The 19852-nt window shown below is 35.1% G+C and overlaps 1 protein-coding gene across 3 annotated transcripts in view; it reads left to right on the top strand.

The window, feature by feature from the left end:
- The window catches only part of LIN7A (lin-7 cell polarity scaffold A), a 158191-nt gene that overhangs the window by 83024 nt on the left and 55315 nt on the right, over positions 1–19852 (top strand). For 2 of the 3 annotated variants that reach the window (XM_017870448.1, XM_017870450.1), the window contains 2 exons: positions 16760–16831; positions 19135–19344. In XM_017870448.1, coding sequence (XP_017725937.1) covers positions 16760–16831; positions 19135–19344 — 282 coding nt within the window. Of the gene's footprint in view, positions 1–15452; positions 15521–16759; positions 16832–19134; positions 19345–19852 lie in introns of all 3 variants that reach the window. The other variant, XM_017870449.1, reaches the window with a different exon arrangement.

Here is a 19852-nt window from a genome sequence, read left to right as displayed (position 1 = left end):
AGTGGGGTCAAGCCTTGTGAATTGAGTCTTGGAATTGATTTGCTATGTCATCTTAAGCCTCATGTCTGGGTCAGCTGATTTCGTTTCAACACAGAAATAATCACAGTTGCTACAAGTATTATGCTCTTAAACTTATGAGTGTAACTTTGTCTTTTGAGTCTTCTATAGATATAAATAATGAAAAAATATCTATATAAATCATGTTTTAACAAATCTTTTTTATTTTAAAAAAATACATGATATTTCACTCAATTCAGTGAGGTTTCTGTAAAAACAAAATTCCAGATACATTTTGAGGGTTGAGGGAATATTTGCTGCTGCCTTTTCTTTTAAATGTTCATTAAAAGGAACATTTTAATATTGGAAAAAAAAAAGCCTTTCATCATTCATCAGTTAGCTGTTAAAAAAGAGTTTCCAGCCTATATGCAAAAGAAATGTCCTTACCCTATTGTTAAGCATGGTAACCCATACCACCAGATGGGGTATAGGACAGGGCAAGGACCAGAGATGTCTGTTGTATCTATAACTTGGTCATTAAGAAATGCTTTAAAGTTATTTTTCTATGTTAAGAGGACTATGTCAAAATGCCACATCATAAAGACTACATTAAGATTTTTTTCACATGTTACTATCAATGAGGTCATTATGAGTCTTCTTTACCTCCTTGGGTGAGGGTGCTATTATGGTCATTAAGATATATAATTAAACACTCATCAGAATAGAAGGTCAAAGGGCCTGGGAAATCTGGATAACTCAAGCCAAATAAAGTCAATGGTTAATTGCATCTTGGCTAAGTTTATCTGCACCTTTGGAAAGGTGATTATGTGCTCTCTTTCTCCCTTCTTTAAGGGGACACATTGACTGCCTTTTTGTAGATCAAACCTTAGAACTTGATTTAGACTCTGCCTCTATAAACAAAGTGTGTTTAATTATGCATATTTTCTGCCTCTATATCAATTACCTGGTTTAATCTACAAGAAAACGGAGAACTAAATCATTATTTGTGAGAGTCTATTTAGTCCTTGAAATAATGAACTTGAAATAGAACTCTAATGGAAGTCAGCCTTAAGTCAGCATCCTTAAAATCCTCTTCCTTTCCTTCCTCTTTCTTTCTATCAAAGCTGTACATGCGTAAGAGCTAGAGCCCATCTTAGGCTACAAATCAGAACCTAGTGATTGTTTTATAGTCTTGACATCCATCTTGTGAAAGTAATCATACAGAGCCAAGCGTAGTGCATTGACTATAACTCGAATGTAACAGAACACATGAGAAAAGACATAATGGAAAACTCCTCTCTGTGAAGAGTATAGTCTGGCATTTTGGTAACAGTGAGTCAGGATGGTGTTAGTAAAGGTAAGCCCAATCTGGAATCTTTAATTTTGTACCTTCTTTTTCTGTAGAAAAATTTGAGTCATCTAATGCATGCACTCAAGTTCCCTAGCTGAGGATGAACAAGGCAATACTCTGTCTTCCTGTTACAACAATTTGTAATGAATTGGGCTTTTTGCCATCTATTTAGTGCCCTATTCATCACATTGTTGTGCCTTTTCTTGGTGATTTTGCTGTTTAAAATTAGACCCTCATCATAGTGCTGAGGTGCTGTCTACTGTTTGTCAGTACACGAATTTGGTGATGTGCCTTAGAGAGAAAATATGTGTTAGATAAGCTTCGTTCAGACATGCATTACAGCGCTATTGGCCTTGAGTTCAATGTTAATGAATCAACTATATGTATTAAATAAGATGTCTTTAAACAAAAAACATTCACTAAATAGTTATGAATTGATTGTTGCTGAAAATGTGACCAGAGATTCAGAGAAACCTAACCATGTATTTTCTCTAGAAATACTGGTTTAGAATTTGCTAATTTAGTCTTTGCAGGGACTTTATACAACATTACTGCAAATAAGAAGAATCAATGGTAGTCCTTATTTTCAGTATAATCAATTCAAGAAAAGAGGTCAGGCCTAGGTATACAGTCGTATCACATGAAAGGTTAAGATCCATAATTTTAAAGGATTCCTGGAAATTTGAAATATGATGAAACTCTTTTTTCAGCCTTTACAGATTACCAAATTGTGCCTCACTCTCCGTCGTGTTAGTATAAGCTGAAGGATGTGGTGACAGTTGAGACAGTTATAAACTCAACCACCTGGTAACTTCTTTGGAAAATAACCAAATCATCTATTTCTCTATTTTGAGATCTATTTTGAATGTCACACAACTATTATCTTAAAAGTCTTCGAATGATTCTGATACCATCACATTGATGATGGCTCCTTTAAAATAATGTAAAAGAATATTTAATTAGTGGGGAAAGTGTTCACAATATTTTAAGTGAAAAATCAGGTTATATACAATCTGGTGCAAGACTGACTTCAGAGACAACTCTCAAAGACCTGCCTCACAGAGCTGCCTGCTCCAGGAACTAGAGTCATCTTTAAGTCATGTCTGTTTTCTGACCAAGATAATTGCTTAGATTGGTTTTATATCCTCTGGACTGCCAAGGGCAGCTAGTTGCCCAGCTAATGTGAGATTGTCTGCAGGTTATGAGCAGAGCTCCTCTGAGCACCTCGCTCTGCAACCAAGAATCAGTGGTCCCATGGGACATCAATGCTGACTAAGACAAGGAGACAGTCAGGACAGTAAAGACAGTGGTATCTCAGGGTGTATCTGCTTCTCGCTGCAGAGTATCTGTAGAACTAAACCTTCCTGAAGAAAACTCACTTTAGTCCACACCTTCATTCATGACCCAGTGGCAGTTGTAGCAGCCCTGGACTTCAGGCAGAAGCCAACTGCCCTATCTGTCGGGATTACATGAGTGATACTATCACCATCAAATGTGGACAAAACTTCTGTCACTCCTCCATCCAGCAGCGCTGAGTGAATTTATAGGACAGCTTCCCTTGCCTGTCTGGTGTCACCAGTGCCAAGAAGAGCACTGCAGGAGGAACACCCTGCTGGGAAGGATGACTGAAACTGCCAGGATACTCCACATCACCGGGAACAAAACAAAGAGGCAGGCACCAACATGTTGTGCAAGAAGCACCATCGGATCCTGACCCTTTTCTGTGAGCAAGACCTAGAGGTGTGACGTCTCCTGTGTACTCAGCCCCCTGACCACCAGGGTCAGTCACCACTTGAGGCCCAGAGAGAAAGGTGCCTCTCATCACCAGAAGAGGCTCAGCAGTTGCATTAAGTCTCTGCAAAGGAAAGTTGTAGACATTCCAAAATTAGTAGCCACTCAAGATAGAAAACCTTTACAATTGAGAAATAGGGTGAAAAACCAGATACAGACATCCTTCTCTAAATGTGAGCACTTGAACCTATCTGTGGATCATGAGCAAGAGGCAATTCTCTCAAGGTTAGCTGACGAAGAGAACATTCAAAAGAAACTTAATGCAAGCATAGCATTTTCAGACTACGTTTCCACAATCAAAGATCTACTAAAGTAGGTGGCAGAAAAGAGTGTGATGTCAGAAATGAAAGTGCTGCTGGGCATCAAGAGTATCTGCAACAGACATGAAAGCCTGAAAACTTCAGCTCTCTATTCACTCCTGTACAGCTTATCCAGTTGCTCTGGCTTCCAGAATGATGTGCAGTTTATCCAGTTGTTCTGGGTTCTGAAGGCTTTGATTCCTGACGGCATTACTGAGAGGGTGAAGTGGTCCATTCACCATCCTGAATTAACCGTCAGGGTTGTAAAGACTCCCTCTTCAGGAAAGGAAAGTGATCTCTATCGGAACAGACAGATGCTGGACAACGGAGCTACAGAATGGTAACTCTGTTGCTTGAGGCACTATTTTAGTCATCCTTCTGCTAAAGGAAAAGGCCAGAGTAGTTGGCATCTATCTGGGCTATGAGTTTGGCAATATTTTGTGTTACAATTTGAACGACTTGTCTGACATCCATTCTTTCATTGGTGTTAATTTTTCTGAAATACTAAGCTTTATTTCAGTATTGAACATGATTCTAAACCTCTTGCAATCTGTGTGGTAACAGATTATGAAGGATGAACTTGACATTGCTTTATTTTCTGCCTGTAATTTGTGGACAGTAGGTAGAATATTGTACAACTCTCCGTGAACCTAGCACTAAAATTTTTAAAAATCTTCCTATGACTTAAACACACATATAAAATTATGTAATGTAGGCTCTTTCTTGTCTGGTATAACTCAAAAGATTTATTTTGAGATTATCTATGTTGTTGCATGAGTCAATAGATCATTTGTTTTTATTGCTGAGTAGTAGTCCATTATATAAATATACCACAGTTTGCTTATTCATTCACCCACTAATGGGCATTTGGGCCACATATTGTCTCTCCACAGGGGATGTGGATTGCTTCTTCGCTCATCTCTTGCCCTTATTATTGGCACACACTGGGCTGCCAAAACTCTACCACAGGGGCACTATACCAATATCTATCAATGTTGGAAATGCATATACTTTTGACTGAGTAATCTACTTCAGTGAATTTATCGTAAAGAGACGTTCTCACACTTATAAAACACAGATATTCAAGGTTATTTCTTGCAGTATAGATTGTAAGAAAAAAAAGCACCTCATTAGAGGTGATTTTTTCAATTAGATTTTTCTCAAAATCATTAGAGAATTGATTAAATGAATTATGATTCATCGAAATTGGAGTAATATGAAGCTTTAAGTAGAATGAGCATTAATATGTACTCAAATGTCATAATTTCCAAATAGTGTAAAAAATAAAGAAAGCAAAACAAAATATTAGATTATAAAATGTATGTAATGATTGGCTTGATTTAAAAGACTAACAAACAGATTAAAATTAAGTATGATAGATTGTTAATAGTCATTGTCCTTTGGCATGGAATTATAAATCATTTTAATTTCTTGCTTATATATATCTATATTGTACATATTTTCTATAGTGTATAGGAATTACTTTTACTTTAAAATCACTTCTTAAAAATTTGGGGTTTTATTGTGTTTATTTTCCCCTAAATATAATCCATTTAAAAAGGAGTACATGTGAGTTATTTAATTTTTTTAAAAGATGCCTTGGCTCAATAGGTTCGGTATGACTAAGGCTGGGCTTACAAATTACATAAATAGATGTTGGAGCCCCTCAAAATTCTCTCATTTTCTCATTCTCAATTTCTCTTAGAGGGTAAAGTATACACAAAGGCTTCTTCTGACAAAGAAATAACTCACAAATTATATTTTATAGCCTACATTTTCCCTCTGAGCTTTAGACCTGCATATTCAGCTGTCTACTGAACATCTCCTCCTAGAGATCACAAGATGATTCACACAACATTGTCTGAAATCAAGCTTCTTAACCCACATCTTTTACCATGCCATCAAACTGGACCTCTTCCTATCTTTTGTAACCTGAGCCTACCATCATCAAATTACATTGTTTGCTCCCTAATTATACTCACTGTTGTTAACATCTCTCACCTCCCAAACTATAAGTCTTGTTTTTAACCTTAATTCATTTATGATGCAGTATTAGTTGTGTGTCAAATATTATATGGAACACACTTAAGCTAGAAATTTATTCATTGTTTATCTGAAATTCTAATTTAATTGGGCATCCTGTATTTTTATTGCTACATCTGGCAACCTTATTATTAGCTATAAAAATTTTAATTCAATAAACTGAATAATCAGGTTGGCTCTTATTCACTGAGTTAAATTTTTTCCTCAGTGTTCATTTGATTAGCTGATATGACTCCTATGACAATGACAATGTATCCCTAATTGTTCCTAGATAATATATTCACCTGATAAAGACTTATATTAAAAAGTAAACCTTATTTTACAACCCTTGCAAACTTTTAAGTACACTAGTAAATTTCAAGTCTGCTGAGCCAATATCTAAGCACTTCGCAATCCTTCATAAATTTTCACATCAACATAATCCAAACAGTAAAAATTAAGGCATATTTGAATCCCCAAACCTTGTTTGAATTTTACCCAAAATAAGCAAATAACGATCATTTAGTCACTTTGAATGGTGCTATGCTAATTGAAAATGACGTCTTCCCAAAATTTTGCTCAGGCATTTCCTGTCACAGAGGATTCTGGCTGTGTAACAAGGACAAGACAGGGAACAGCTGCCTTAAGGGAATTCTTATTTGAACAACTAAAAAAAAAAAAAGAAAGAAAGAAATTTCTTCTTGGTGGCTTGGCCACCTGCCATCTAGAGTAGAAACACCCTGTTATTTGTGATCTCGTTTTTCCCTTGAAGTTATTAAATGATTTGTACAAGTTATTTAATGTGAACTACTTTATTAAAGTTATATAGATTAAGAGCCACCAGGAAATATAAACCAATTATAAAAATAAGTAGAGAAATTAAAAGTTAATAGCATAGCTTTAAAATTATAGTCATTCTTCGGTTTCATAGTTTCACAACTAATTATTCTGCTTTTATATAATAGAATAATTAGTTCTGAAACTATAAACTTGAGCAAAGTATATTCTATTTACTTTGGAAAATTAAGTGTGTGGCATAGTCATTTTAATTCACCTAAAACAAGTGATATAAATAGCTTCTGGACGTTTGAAAATTGGTAGAGACTTTTGAGGACTGTGCTATATTATGTACCTGTAGTCCTGATGCCTCCCTACTGAGCTCCCACAAAACCAGAATCAAATAAAAAGATGTACTATTTACTGTCAGGAACAAGGAGACATTTAATCCTCTCTGTTAAGTGTTTCTAGAATACCATCCTAGAGGGTCTCCCCATCCTTTACTCATCATTTAAGAGGTAGACTGTTGGAGACGTTTCTCATGTGTCCTTCTCATTAAACTTAATCTATAAACATCATTTCAGAAAAAGGCCCAGTTTCTTTGTAACTTGACTAGGCAGATGGTTAGATATTTAAGGCCATCACTGTGTCCAGAATCCTTCTCATCTTCATCTAATCTGAGCATTGGAGATGACTTGCAACTGGAGACTACATTTTTCTTCAATCTGGTAATACCATTTTCACAGAAATTGGTTTTAAGATATGAGATTGGTCATAAATTATGAATAATTTCAATTTGACTTTTCTGTATCTGCAGTCTAGTTAATGTCCTTTAAAGCAAATCATAAATGGCATGTATCACATTGAAGCAAAATGTCTGAGTCATGTAGCTGAGCTCAGAAATATGCTTGTGGGCTGTAAGAAGTAGACACGAGGTTTCAGTGCTATTAAGATTGTATTCTATCCAGGCGCCCAGTAGTGCTCAAATCCTCTTTTGCATTCCATCCTTCCTTCTCAGGGATTACTACCAAAGGAAGCCAGGTACAAGGGCCATAACCAAATGAGAAACAAAGTACCACTTTGTTATCAGCATGGAAAGCACCCAGATTTTCTCTAGTGAAGCTTTTTCTGATAAAATATAGATTGGAGAATGAAGACTGGGCCCAGATGCCTAAGTAAACCATATCTTTTACTCCACCTTGAATCTAAGATACCTGGCTTGGCCTAGAAGGTGGAATATAAAATGAGAAAACTAACTATATCGGCTCCAAGCAGGTACCCCCACCTAAGTTCTTGTGACATGGATACAGAAAGAGAAGAAGGTGTATCTCACAGCAGCCAACCTTTGAGAGACACTATCAATAACACTAGTAAAGCCATGACCTTGTACAGTTCCTGCATGCTGATCAGTCACATGTGCAGATCTTCCTTCCATAAGGATATTGGGGCAACTAATAAGCAGATGTGCAGAGGCTAAAATGTGTGCCAGTGGGCAAGAAATGTTTAATCCCAAAGTATCACCTTTGCATCACATTTGTTTTCAATCGTCAGATTCAGTGGAGTTTTTGTTTTGTTTTATTTTGTTTTAGTTATAAGTAATGCCATCCTATTAATAACTTGGCTGTCAGATACATCTTGTCAGGATACAGATGTATCTTGGCTGAAGTAGCAGGTTCTAGAGGTAGTAGTAGGCTCTAGAGTAGGCTCCAGAGGTAGGCTGATTTTGTTTCTTGAAGACAATAGTGATATATTAATGAGTGTTAACTGAAGTTTCTTCTTCGGTGCCAAAAGGAAGCACTTTGTAGCCAAAGGCACTTAACATTGCAAAAGCATGGTTTAAAATACCAATGAAAGTAATGGAATTAACAGCCTAAATGAAAGTATTATATGTCCTTTGTGACTAAAAACTGGAGAGTTCATTTGTTTTTCTTCCTTGTTTGAGGACTTACGGAGTATTTCACATGGCACAATTACCACTGAACCTAGGAGGAATGCTTCCTCTCCAAGACCTTGACCTATTCCTAGAGTTTGTCAGCTGGTAAAACCAGTTTGCCACATTTATTTTACCAGTAATACTATCAAATGTCTGCTTTAGTGGTGGAGCCCTCTTTTATAACTCATTTCGGCCTAATAAAGATGTTGTCCTTTGCTTCTTTATACCTGTCAGTATTTTTTCTTGTCTGAGGAGTGATATGTTTTCATCAAAGTTGATGGCTGCAGAGAAATGTAGAAAGATAGTATTCTGGAAATTTTGTCCTTCTTGGACTTTCACTGGATCGATTTGAGCCTTGATGATCTTACTGTAGTAGACATGACTTGTAAACAGTCTGTACCATTGCCATTTCTTTTTTCTTTTTTCTTTGTTTTGCAAAAAATGACTGTCTCCAGGCAGTGAATTGCATACCCTAAATTTTTTAGTTTATAAGAATTCTAACACTACAGTTTTCAACAATATTTTTCACAGTTACAAAAGCATATAGAAAAGATATATGAAAGCTATAGGGACAGCTATAGCTTTAAATATATAAAACTTATATGTGACTGCCAGATTTTCAAAATGAAAGGAGAAAAGACAATAATTAGATATTTTTAAAACATCTCTTCCTTAGTAGATGAATCAGTTATTTTCACAAAACTTCCTAAAATAAGCAGACCAAGTTGTTGGTGACTTAAATTCTATTTCTATTTTATTCTAGTCATATCAAGTACAGTATGCACATTTACATCAGGGCACTTAATTTTGCAGGCATGGACTCCATTCCACTGAATGCAATTAATCAAATGATCCACAAATTCATTTTAGATACCTCCCTTGGCCTAAAATCTGCTTTCAAGAAGCCGGCAGTATTATTATATTATGATAAATATATTATGGCTTAATATTATGAATGTTGTCCAACTACCCAGGTAGCCTATAATTGTAAAAGAATGTGGGGAGCTAAATTTTTATTTTGAATGTAATGAAGATTTTAAAATATTTTAAAGTCAGATAACACACCAAATAATTTTTCTTTATTCAACTCTCATCTGAGATTCCCAATTGGAAAATCAAGAAGTCCATAAAAAAACTATAGATAGTTATAGATATTAATCTTAATTTTTACATTTTTTTCTTATTGAAAAAACATTCTTACTTGCTTTTTAAGAAAAGCCATACACTTAACAAGGCTTAATGCACACTCCAATGCGCTAAGATTTAGACCTCATCATTTTCCCATGTGGCCTTTCATGTGCTCTGACAATACCTATTAGATGTCTTTTCACTTTTTTCCCTCTTGAGATAACTTAGTCTAATGTCATTTTGTTGTTGAAGCAATTACTTTTTTTTTCCAGTCACTGATAGAGAGGGATTTATATGATGCTAATTGTAATTCTAGACATTTTAGTATCCAACCCATCTATAACGAGGCACTACAAAATCTCTGGAGCATCCTATGTTTTAAAGAGATGTTCTTATCCATTAAATATATCTACTGTTTTCCATGCTTATAAACTTTGTGGAATGAGGATGAATGTCATGTTTTTATTATAGGAAATACATTCTTAGATATATATGTTTTATGTTTCAACCCCTACTTTTAGCTTCTGAAATCATGATTAAGTTTCTGAATATTTTCATCCCTTTAAAATATTTCCTGCTTTCCTATGTCTTAAAAAATATTTTTTGCTTTTTAAAAAGTCAGTCTTTCAAAGTATAATTTACAGACAGTAATAGTTTTACTTTTTAGTGTGTTGTTCTAAGAGCTATAATAATCACATATGATCATGTAGTCATTACATGATCATGAATATATAGAACAGTTCCAACATTCCCAATAATTTCATCATACTTGGTAATCTGTTGGTCCTCACCCTTAACCTCTGGCAGCCTTTGATCTGCTTTCTGTCCCTACTGTTTTGTCTTTTTCACAGTGTCACATAAAATCACTATAATATCTGGCTTTTTTTTTTTTTTTTTGCTTAGCAACATGCATTTGAGATTCATCTACACTGCTGTATATACGAGTAGTTGTTCCTTTTTAAATAAATTTTGTAGAGATGGGGTCTCACTATGCTGCCAAGGCTTGTCTAGAACACCTGGGCTCAAGTGATCCTCCTGCCTCAGGCTCCCAAGATGCTAAGATTACAGGTGTGAGCCACTGTGCCCAGCCAGTTGTTCCTTTTTAATGCCAAGTAGTCCACTGTATGGCTATATCACCAGTTAATTATTCATTCACACCTGAAGGTTATTTGGGTTGTTTCCAGTTTGTGCCGGTTATGAGTAAAGTTGCTATAAGTATTTCCATATTTGTTTTGTATTGTTTTGTATGCAAGATAAATAACTTTTTATTTATCTTGGATAAATAGCTAGAAGCAGATGAGTGGATCTTACAGTAAATGTGGGTTAAATCTAGCAGGAAACTGTTACTCTATTTTCTCAAATGACTGTATCATTTTGTATTTCCACTGACAATATTCAAGAGTTCTAGTTCTTCAGCAGGGCACAGTGGCTCATGCCTGTAATCCCAGAACTTTGGGAAGCCAAGGCAGTCAGATCACTTGAGATCAGGAGTTCGAGATGAACCTGAACAATATGTTGAAACCCCATCTCTATTAAAATACAAAAAAAAAAAAAAATTACCTGGGTGTGGTGGTGGATGGCTGTAAGCTACTCAGGAGGCTGAGGCAGCAGAATTGCTTGAATCTGGGAGGCAGAAATTGCAGTGAGTTGAGATAGTGCCACTGCACTCCAGCCTGGGTGACAAAGTGAGACTCCGTCTCAAAAAAAGAAAAAAAATTCTAGTTCTTCAACATTCTCACCTACACTAGATATTGTCAGTATGTTTTTTTAACCTACACATTCTAATAAGTGTGTAGGTGTGTCTAAGTATGGTTTCAATTTGAATTTTCCCAAGTGATTAATGATGTATCTTTTCATATTTGCTACCCATATATCTTCCATGATAATGTACCTGTTCAAATATTTGACCCATTTTTAATTGTGTTGTTTACTTTTTGGCTTTTGACAGTTCTTTTTTTTATTATTTATTTATTTATTTATTTATTTTTTTGAGACGGAGTCTCGCTCTGTCGCCCAGGCTGGAGTGCAGTGGCCGGATCTCAGCTCACTGCAAGCTCTGCCTCCCGGGTTTACGCCATTCTCCTGCCTCAGTCTCCTGAGTAGCTGGGACTACAGTCACCCGCCACCTCGCCCGGCTAGTTTTTTGTATTTTTTTAGTAGAGACGGGGTTTCACCATGTTAGCCAGGATGGTCTCGATCTCCTGACCTCGTGATCCGCCCGTCTCGGCCTCCCAAAGTGCTAGGATTACAGGCTTGAGCCACAGCGCCTGGCCTGACAGTTCTTTATAGATTCTGGATATGAGGCCTTTCATCAGATACATGTTTTGCGAACATTTTCTGCCAGTTGGCTTGCCTTTTCATTTTTTTAACTGTGTTTTTCAAAGTTTTTTTTTTTTTTTTTTTTTTTTTTTTTTTTTTTTTTTACTATGATTTTAGGCTATCTTCTTGGTTTGTAGGCCCTCATATTAACAAATTTGCACTAATTTCTGATTGGCAAAGTTATAAGTTTCAGAATTGGAAGGAACAGAAGAAAAGAGACCCTAAAGATAGCATAGTTCTATGTAACATTTACTTGAGGAATATAACAATCAGGAACTTTTTTGGCAGAAAGTCCAACTGTAGTGGCTTAAACAAGAATGCTTTTCTTCGTTATAAGAAATTCAGAGATAGGCAGGTGTTTGCATGCATTTAGAAGTTCCATGTAATCAGAACTGACATCCCTACACTTCCTTCGTCCTTCTCTCTGAAGTTGAAGGTTGCCGCTACAGCTGATAATATCCACACACAAGACAAGAAGTAGAAGACAGAGAAAAGACAGCACTTTCACCATGAGAGCAACATTTTCCTAGCAGCTTCTCACCTGCTTCCGATTGAATTGTCATTGGACAGAAGTGTGTCATATGATCAGACAATACTTGGAGAAGGGGATTGAAACTGGGGATTGTGTGAGATGAGTCCATCCAGTGTCTGCCTCAGCAGAAAGTTTTAAATAACATCAAAATACAAAAGGCAATAAACCTCTACTATAAAAGTAGAAGAAAGAACAATCAAAATCTAGCTTTAAATTCAAGGTTTTTTAAAACTTGCTGCTGGCTAAACAACTAAATTCTAATGGCACTTTTCCAATTGCATCTTGTGTATGTATATAATAGTAATAATAGAAATAATAGCAGCTATTAGAATGAAAGCATAATAAGAATAATGGGTTGTGGTTTATGAAGTCACATACTTTATCTTCATTGATTGCCTCTTTGAATATAGTCTTTTACATAATAGACAACTAAGGTACACAGATAGTAGGTTACTTAAAGTCACATAGAAAAGAGATCCAGAATGAGAAACTCACAATAAAGGCTGTCATCCCTAACCTACCTTTCTGTACCAATTAGGGTTTTCAAGATCAAGAAGAACTATACAATATAAAGTTTATATTGTGATAATGTTTGCATGACCTGTGTATGTAAACTTCGTAAATAAATTAAAGTGAAGCTTGGACTTCATTTATACTTGTTATTCTCTCAGGGATAAAATTTCCATCCAGAAAAGTATTCTATTTTCATTTAAATATAAAGAAAAATAAAATGGAAATGTTTCACTTAAAAAACTGAAAACAGCCCTTCTATAGCGAAAATTAATATTGTTTCAAACATTAATTAAAAACAACCATTATTTTTTACTTTCATAATTTAGCCCAGGTGCCTAACACATTGACTAGAATTGCTCCTAAATGAATGTTAGCTGAACAAATGAATAAATAAACTTTCTGAACCAACTCACTATAATTTTATTCCTTTTTTTAAGTTAATATATTTTGTTCAATTTTCAGTAGCTTGGAATAAGTTCTAAACATGCAAAATGCTATTGAATCTGTGTGGTTTATTCAAGGTTAGGAAATTACTAATGCTGAAATATAAAGTAAAACCCCTATGAGTTTCTATCAGTTATTTGGCTTACACTAGAAACTAAACCCATTTTACCAATGAAATGTGCTTACAAACGCTGTAGCTGAAATTTATCATACATTCTGGGACCCAAAGGATTCAGGAGTCTATAAATCCCACTAATAAGCCCCTCATTAAAGGACATATAACTATTTTCTCTTTTCCCTTTAAGAACTCTTTCAGGGTATCTGGTAAAATACTTCGGCTTTCCATGACAACTTTCTTCAAAATTTTACAAATACTTTAAAAATTGTCCTTGAAAAGTAAGATAGGCGTGGATATATTTTGTGCCTTAGGAAATGAGAGGCTAAGGAAGTTCATAAGGTGACACAGCTAATGGAAATAGAATTAAGATCTCCAGGATTTGATCTGACTGTACAACCAGATCATGTCCTCTTCAGCTCACTTTTGAAAACCAGCTAATCAGAATCTATTGTGTTTTGTAGGAAAAAAAAAAAAGACTGGCAATTATATTGGATTCATTCCATTAAATCTTCATATATTATCATCATAAAGGAAGATTAAAATGATATTTCACTCTGGACTAATGAATTTATTGGTTTCAGAATTGTTGCATTGTATATTTGCAGCCATCACTTGTTTAATTGTATCCACTATATAAAACCTAGATTTATTTATTCAAAATACAAAGAAATGCTTGTAACACCTGCAAGTTTTTGTTCACACTGATGCTGCCAAAACTGTAGCGATCGGATGCTGTTTTAATATAAGAAAGTCCGACATGGTTGAAAGAGGAAAGATTTTGAAGGGAGATAGAGATGAGGTGCTGTACCAAATCTGCAACAAATTAGCTGTGTGGTCATCGGTATGTTCCTCCCTCTGTGATTCAGTGTCTTTGTGTGTAGAGGGCCCAAATCATAAGTTAGGAGAATTAATTGAGCTCATGGATATGAAATGCTTAGTATTACATTTGGTCCATGGTGATTTCTCATGAAATATGTACCAGAATTATGGTAATTTACTCCAACAAATATTTATTGAATGTTTTACAATTGCCTTTACTCAGTGCTATCCAAGTGTGTTTTTACAGCTTACTAATCATTACATATAAGAAGAAAAGGTATAGCTTAATTCCTTAGATCAGGATTTATCAATCTCAGCACTATTGATGTTTTGGCAGATAATTCTTTGTTGTGTGAGGCTTCACTGTGCACTGTAGGAATTTAGCAGCATCCCTGGACACCACATGCTAGATGCAGTAGCATCCCACCCCTGCCCACTTATGATAACCAAAAATGCCTCCAGACACTGCCAAATGTCTCCTGGAGGGCAACATTTTCCTCAGTTGAGAACTACAGCCCTTGATCAATTATATGTAAAGAGTGTTCACGAACTGCTCATCCTAGGAGATTTTCCCCAAAAGATCCATGGTCAAATAAGATGAAAAACATCAAATGCCAACAACACCATAACAATGATAGCTAATTTTTGGAAACACACTACACATGGCAAACTGTTCTTATCTTATTTATTCCTCATAACAGACCTAGAAGTTACTTAATATTTTAAGGCACATTTTTAAAATGAGTAAATTGAGGGTCAGAGAAAGTAAGTAACTGACAAACATCATACAATTTAATTGCACAGCTAGGGTTTGCTTCCAAGCCATCTCCAGAGTCTGTGAAATTATCCACTACACAGTATTGATCCTTGAATATCCCACTTTTTAATTCAAAATCAATTTGGGATCTTAAGGCTAATTATTCTTAATTTGTGATATTTATTAGGTTACAGGTATTTACTTTATCTCCAGCACTTACAAAATTACCTTTTGTTTTAATCAATTGATGACAGTATTCCAATTATTTGCTAAACGATTGTCTTCATAAACATCCTTGGATGCAGGCAAAGTCACTTTCCCTGGCAATGTTAACCAAAATACCTTCAAACAAATTCAGATGGCCAGGAACTATGGAAGGAGAGACTCACTCTGCTTGAGGGAGGCAGAAAACATTTAATAGAGGAGACAACATTTGAATTTGACCTTTTATCATCATATTAAATTTGGACGAATAAGAGTCTGCCAGGTGGAAGGGCATTCCTAGCAGAGTAAACGGCATTTGCAGAGACCTGGGTAACTTGGAGAGTTCGGTATGTCTGAGGAATGGTGGGGGTGGAGAAAAGAAAACAGGAAAATAGAACTAGAGAGAAGACTGAGTTCTGCATTATTATCTGTGGCTTGACTCCTGTAGGTATTTGCCCTAATCACCTTTGCAGTAAGGGCAGAAGACAGCCAAGAGCACAGTAGAGACATGGTCGGGTAGGTACTTGATGATCACCAAAGTGTGTATTGTTTGATGGCAGGGAGACCCAATTAAGACACTAATGCAATGCTTTCAGCGAGAGGTAATGAGCTAGGGTGGAATGAAGGGTCAGATTTCAGAGAGTTTATTACAAGAGAAGCAGGGCAGGGAAAATCCTCCTCTGAAATGGGCTATTAGAGCAAATAAGTAGAATTTATTTTTGGAAAGGCTGTCTCTATGAAATAAAATAATGCATTTCCAAGGAAATAACCTGGAAGTATGTTTAGCAGCTGTTCAGGTAACCTGGAGAATTTGCAGTAACATATCTCAGATTCCACAAATGATCTTCTGGAAACTTGTTCCTGTCCCCATTCAGAGTTCCCATAGAAATTGAACGCCTCATAATTGTTAGGTGGAGATTCAGAGCTAAAAGTTAGATTCTGAATTGCGCTGTTCCCTTTTTAGTACAGACTACTTTGTCAATTTCCTTCTAACCATGTCACCTGGGAAAGATGAGTCAGCCTTAGTGGAGCTTCAACCAAATGTATCTCAGAAATTATGAGCCAGTCAAAAATGTAGGGAAGAGATTAGTCCTAGACCCTCAATAAATAGATGCTGAATGGGTGAATTAATCAAATATTGAATTCACTTATTTCATTTTTGACTTAAGCATGTAAAATAAGATTAATAAAAGGAAGAAAAAAAAAAACTTTAAACCTTCAATTGCAGTTTTTTCCCTTACCTTTTTTACTGAAATAGCTAATGGATCAATCCCCAGAAATACTCTAGCCTAGTACCAAATGGACTTTTATTGCTATGCATTATGAAATAAATTTTTATGTTTACTATTTAAATCTAAAATGAACATATAGTCCAACACATTTAACCTTGTTACTTTTTTCCAAACATTTTCCTCAAGGTATCCTTTAAGGTTTTTTTCTGTACTTTGTTTAAGATTAAGCAATTTATTTTTACCATGGATATAAAGATTTTATAATCCCATCCCCGGCATTTTACAAGAAACAATTTTTTTCTACTACATTTTAATGATTTCTGTAATTGTATCTAAAATTACAATGGGTAATAATATCTTCTGTTTAAGGAGTGCTATTAGGTACATTCCTAATCATCAGACCTATTTTATTTTGTGATAGAGAAGTTTTTTCCTACAATGAAAATGTAATTTTCTTTCTGCAATAAAAGAATTATTATTCTTAATGTTCTTACACATTCTTCTTTTTATGTGAACATTTTAGGTGTATCAATATATGCATGAAACGATAACTGTTAATGGCTGTCCCGAATTCCGTGCGAGGGCAACAGCAAAGGTAAGGCTTGAGTAACTTTAAAAATATACTTGACTCCAGTTATCTAGTAATTGACTGTGCGCGTGTGTGTTTCAGGTATTCTCGTGTGTACACTGTAAGAGAATTTAGACATCAGTGGCAGCCCAGAGTCTAGAACCAGTACTACTTCTCAGGTAAAAATCCTAATGGAAAATTGAACGTTTCTGCTGCTTCTGTAGCTTAAGAAAGGAGAATGATTTCATTAAACTCACTTAATGTCCATTTGGCACAAGCAAATCTACTGGTTCCTTGTGGGAAATACTACATGATTTTCTGACACATTCTTCTGGTCCGAAAGAACCTGTATCATATTCAGTGCATGAAGATTTATTTGCACTGGTCTAAAGATTTGATTTCAATTAGACAGGAAAAGAATTCACCTGACATCCACTGATCTAGGATACTTCTATGTATTCAGCTGAGCAGTGGGTAACTTGCTGAAAGGGTGTGGCATTGAACTGTAGAAGAGGCCTGTCACCTTTTGTGGTAGTGAACACATCTGCCCTTTAAAAACTCAAATCCAGAGATTGTACTAATGGAAATGTTATACCAAGAGGATGGTGAAATTATCAGGAAAATAGGCCATTAGGAAATACCAATTTTAAACTAAAATCACTGATGCAGCTCTTCTTTTACAAACACACAAAGGTTATAATAGAAACATGACTTGCTTTTAAAATACTTTATTTTCTAATAATGTATAAGAAATAACCATTGAAAATGATTAGAATTTTCCATTTAATTCCTTTGTGTTACATCAACGCTTGTTTAGTTTCTCTCTTGAGTTTTAGTTTTACTCTGTAACTGAACACTGTAGATTTGTAAGGTTTTTTGTTTTGTTTTGTTTTCTTTTGTTTAAACTCAGGGGGAAAAAAGGGTGTTATTATCATTATGTCATGCTTTGCTTGTACTGAAGTGGAACACACACAGAAAAATGATCCCTACGTGGTTTAATTAAGGGGACAGTGAATTGTGTAGTGTTTTACCATTCTCATTTCTTATTCATGTAGAACAGCAGGATAGCAGCATAATGTTGCAATAGCACAATATTTTCTGGTTGTTTCTGGGCTGTCTGCATTGCATCCATGTCAGCCATTAAAATCTATGCATGACAACGAGGTTTGCATGAGCAAATGCATGTAGCTAAAAACAAGCCATTGTTTTCATGTCATTCACTACGTTTCACTAAATGCAGACAGTAGCGTAATGCTAAATTGATGTGATAATGCTGTGTGTGGAAAAGAATGTACAGTTGTTGGGAATAAATATTTTCACAGTGTTGAGTAAGTCACTTTATAGTAGGCATCTAATCAACTGTGGTCAAGGTGAATTAATAAAAGTGAAAAATAAGCAGGCAGGGAATCGTTTCTTGATAGAAACTACCTAAATGCTGTTATTTTATTTCTATGGGGTTAGAGGTAACTAATGGTAAGTTGTTTTCCTGAACTAATTTAATGAAATCAGTACATGAATTTTAAAACATATTATGTCCATATTAAATGGTGTTTTGTATATCTAGGCATAAAACCATTGACTATTCATATTGCCTATTTTATTATAATAATTGAAATATTAATGTATAAATATAGGAAGCAAAATCCTGTTCCTGATAAGATTTCTCAGTATGGAATGATAATAAGGAACATTGGTATAAACTAACAATAATCTGTTTGAATCTATTATTTTATTTTAGTTTTCATTCTCTTTAAGGCATCCTTAAATTTTTTAAAAAGTTAAATTTGCTAAGCTTTTCGGTTGGCAATAGCAAGATTACATATGTATTCAAAAGTATGTATACATATAAGTGTTCTTCAATTTATTAAAAAAAAACTTACGAACTTTTATGTACAAGCACCAGATTAGACTGTGTGTCATACAAAAGAGTGCAAGACACCATCTCTGCTCTTAAGGTGCTCATAGTCAACATATGTATAAAACAATTATCATAGTAGATAATACATATAACAAAGTTATTTGGACTCCAGGACTAGGAAGAATTGCATCTAACCAAGGTAACTGGAAAAGATTTTTATGAAGACAGGAAAATTTTGTCATACCAGATAAGCCTTAGGAAGCTGGAAATAGATGAGTGGGACTTTACCAAAGAAAGAAATCCTAGATGGCATCTAAATAAAGAAAGGCCTCTGCTTTTTGTGTTCTTTCTTTCACAGGAGAATACTATAAAAATATGAGAAGTTGCCTGAGCCACCCACTGCAAAGCATATGATTAGCCTTATTTCCCTCATTTTATTACCAAAGGACCGTCTTTTTTTTTTTTTTTTCAGGCAACAGTTGCAGCTTTTGCAGCTAGCGAAGGCCACTCCCACCCTCGAGTAGTTGAACTGCCAAAGACTGATGAAGGCCTTGGTTTTAACGTGATGGGAGGAAAGGAGCAAAATTCCCCCATTTATATCTCTCGCATCATTCCTGGAGGGGTCGCTGAAAGACACGGAGGCCTCAAAAGAGGAGACCAGCTGCTATCAGTGAACGGAGTGGTATGTTTATAAAATAACCAGAGATTTTTTCTTTAAGCACATTCTTTTTTTTTTTTCTCTGCTATTACTGAAGTCAACGTTGAAACCCTAGAACAAATATTAATTTTATGTCTAACCAGCTTTCTAAACATTGATGTATATTAAACCTATAAAAGCTGTAATATAATTTTTATGTCTCATTTCATTATGTTCAGTTATGATAAATATCAACGAGTCAAAAAAACATCCCAGGAAATTAATCCAACTAGCAGACTTTCTTCCCATAATACTCCAAGTAACATTTACAAGAACAGAGTAATTTCGAGATACTTTTTATCCTAAGTTACTATAAGCATATACATACATTTTAAGAATAAAGACATAACTCCTTACTTTGTAATGTGTGTGGGTTTTTCATTTTAATTACAGAGGAAGGGTAATTTGAATGTTTATATAATAATAACACATATGAAAAAGGCTAATGCACTCAAAATTCTTTTTTTTTTTTTTTTTTTTTTTTTTTTTTTTT

Source organism: Rhinopithecus bieti, unplaced genomic scaffold (genome assembly GCF_001698545.2).
Source record: "Rhinopithecus bieti isolate Rb0 unplaced genomic scaffold, ASM169854v2 scaffold_5387, whole genome shotgun sequence".
Taxonomy (NCBI): Eukaryota; Metazoa; Chordata; class Mammalia; order Primates; family Cercopithecidae; genus Rhinopithecus; species Rhinopithecus bieti.
The sequence above is the reverse complement of the archived record's forward strand: the minus strand, read 5'-3'. Positions and strand labels throughout refer to the sequence as shown.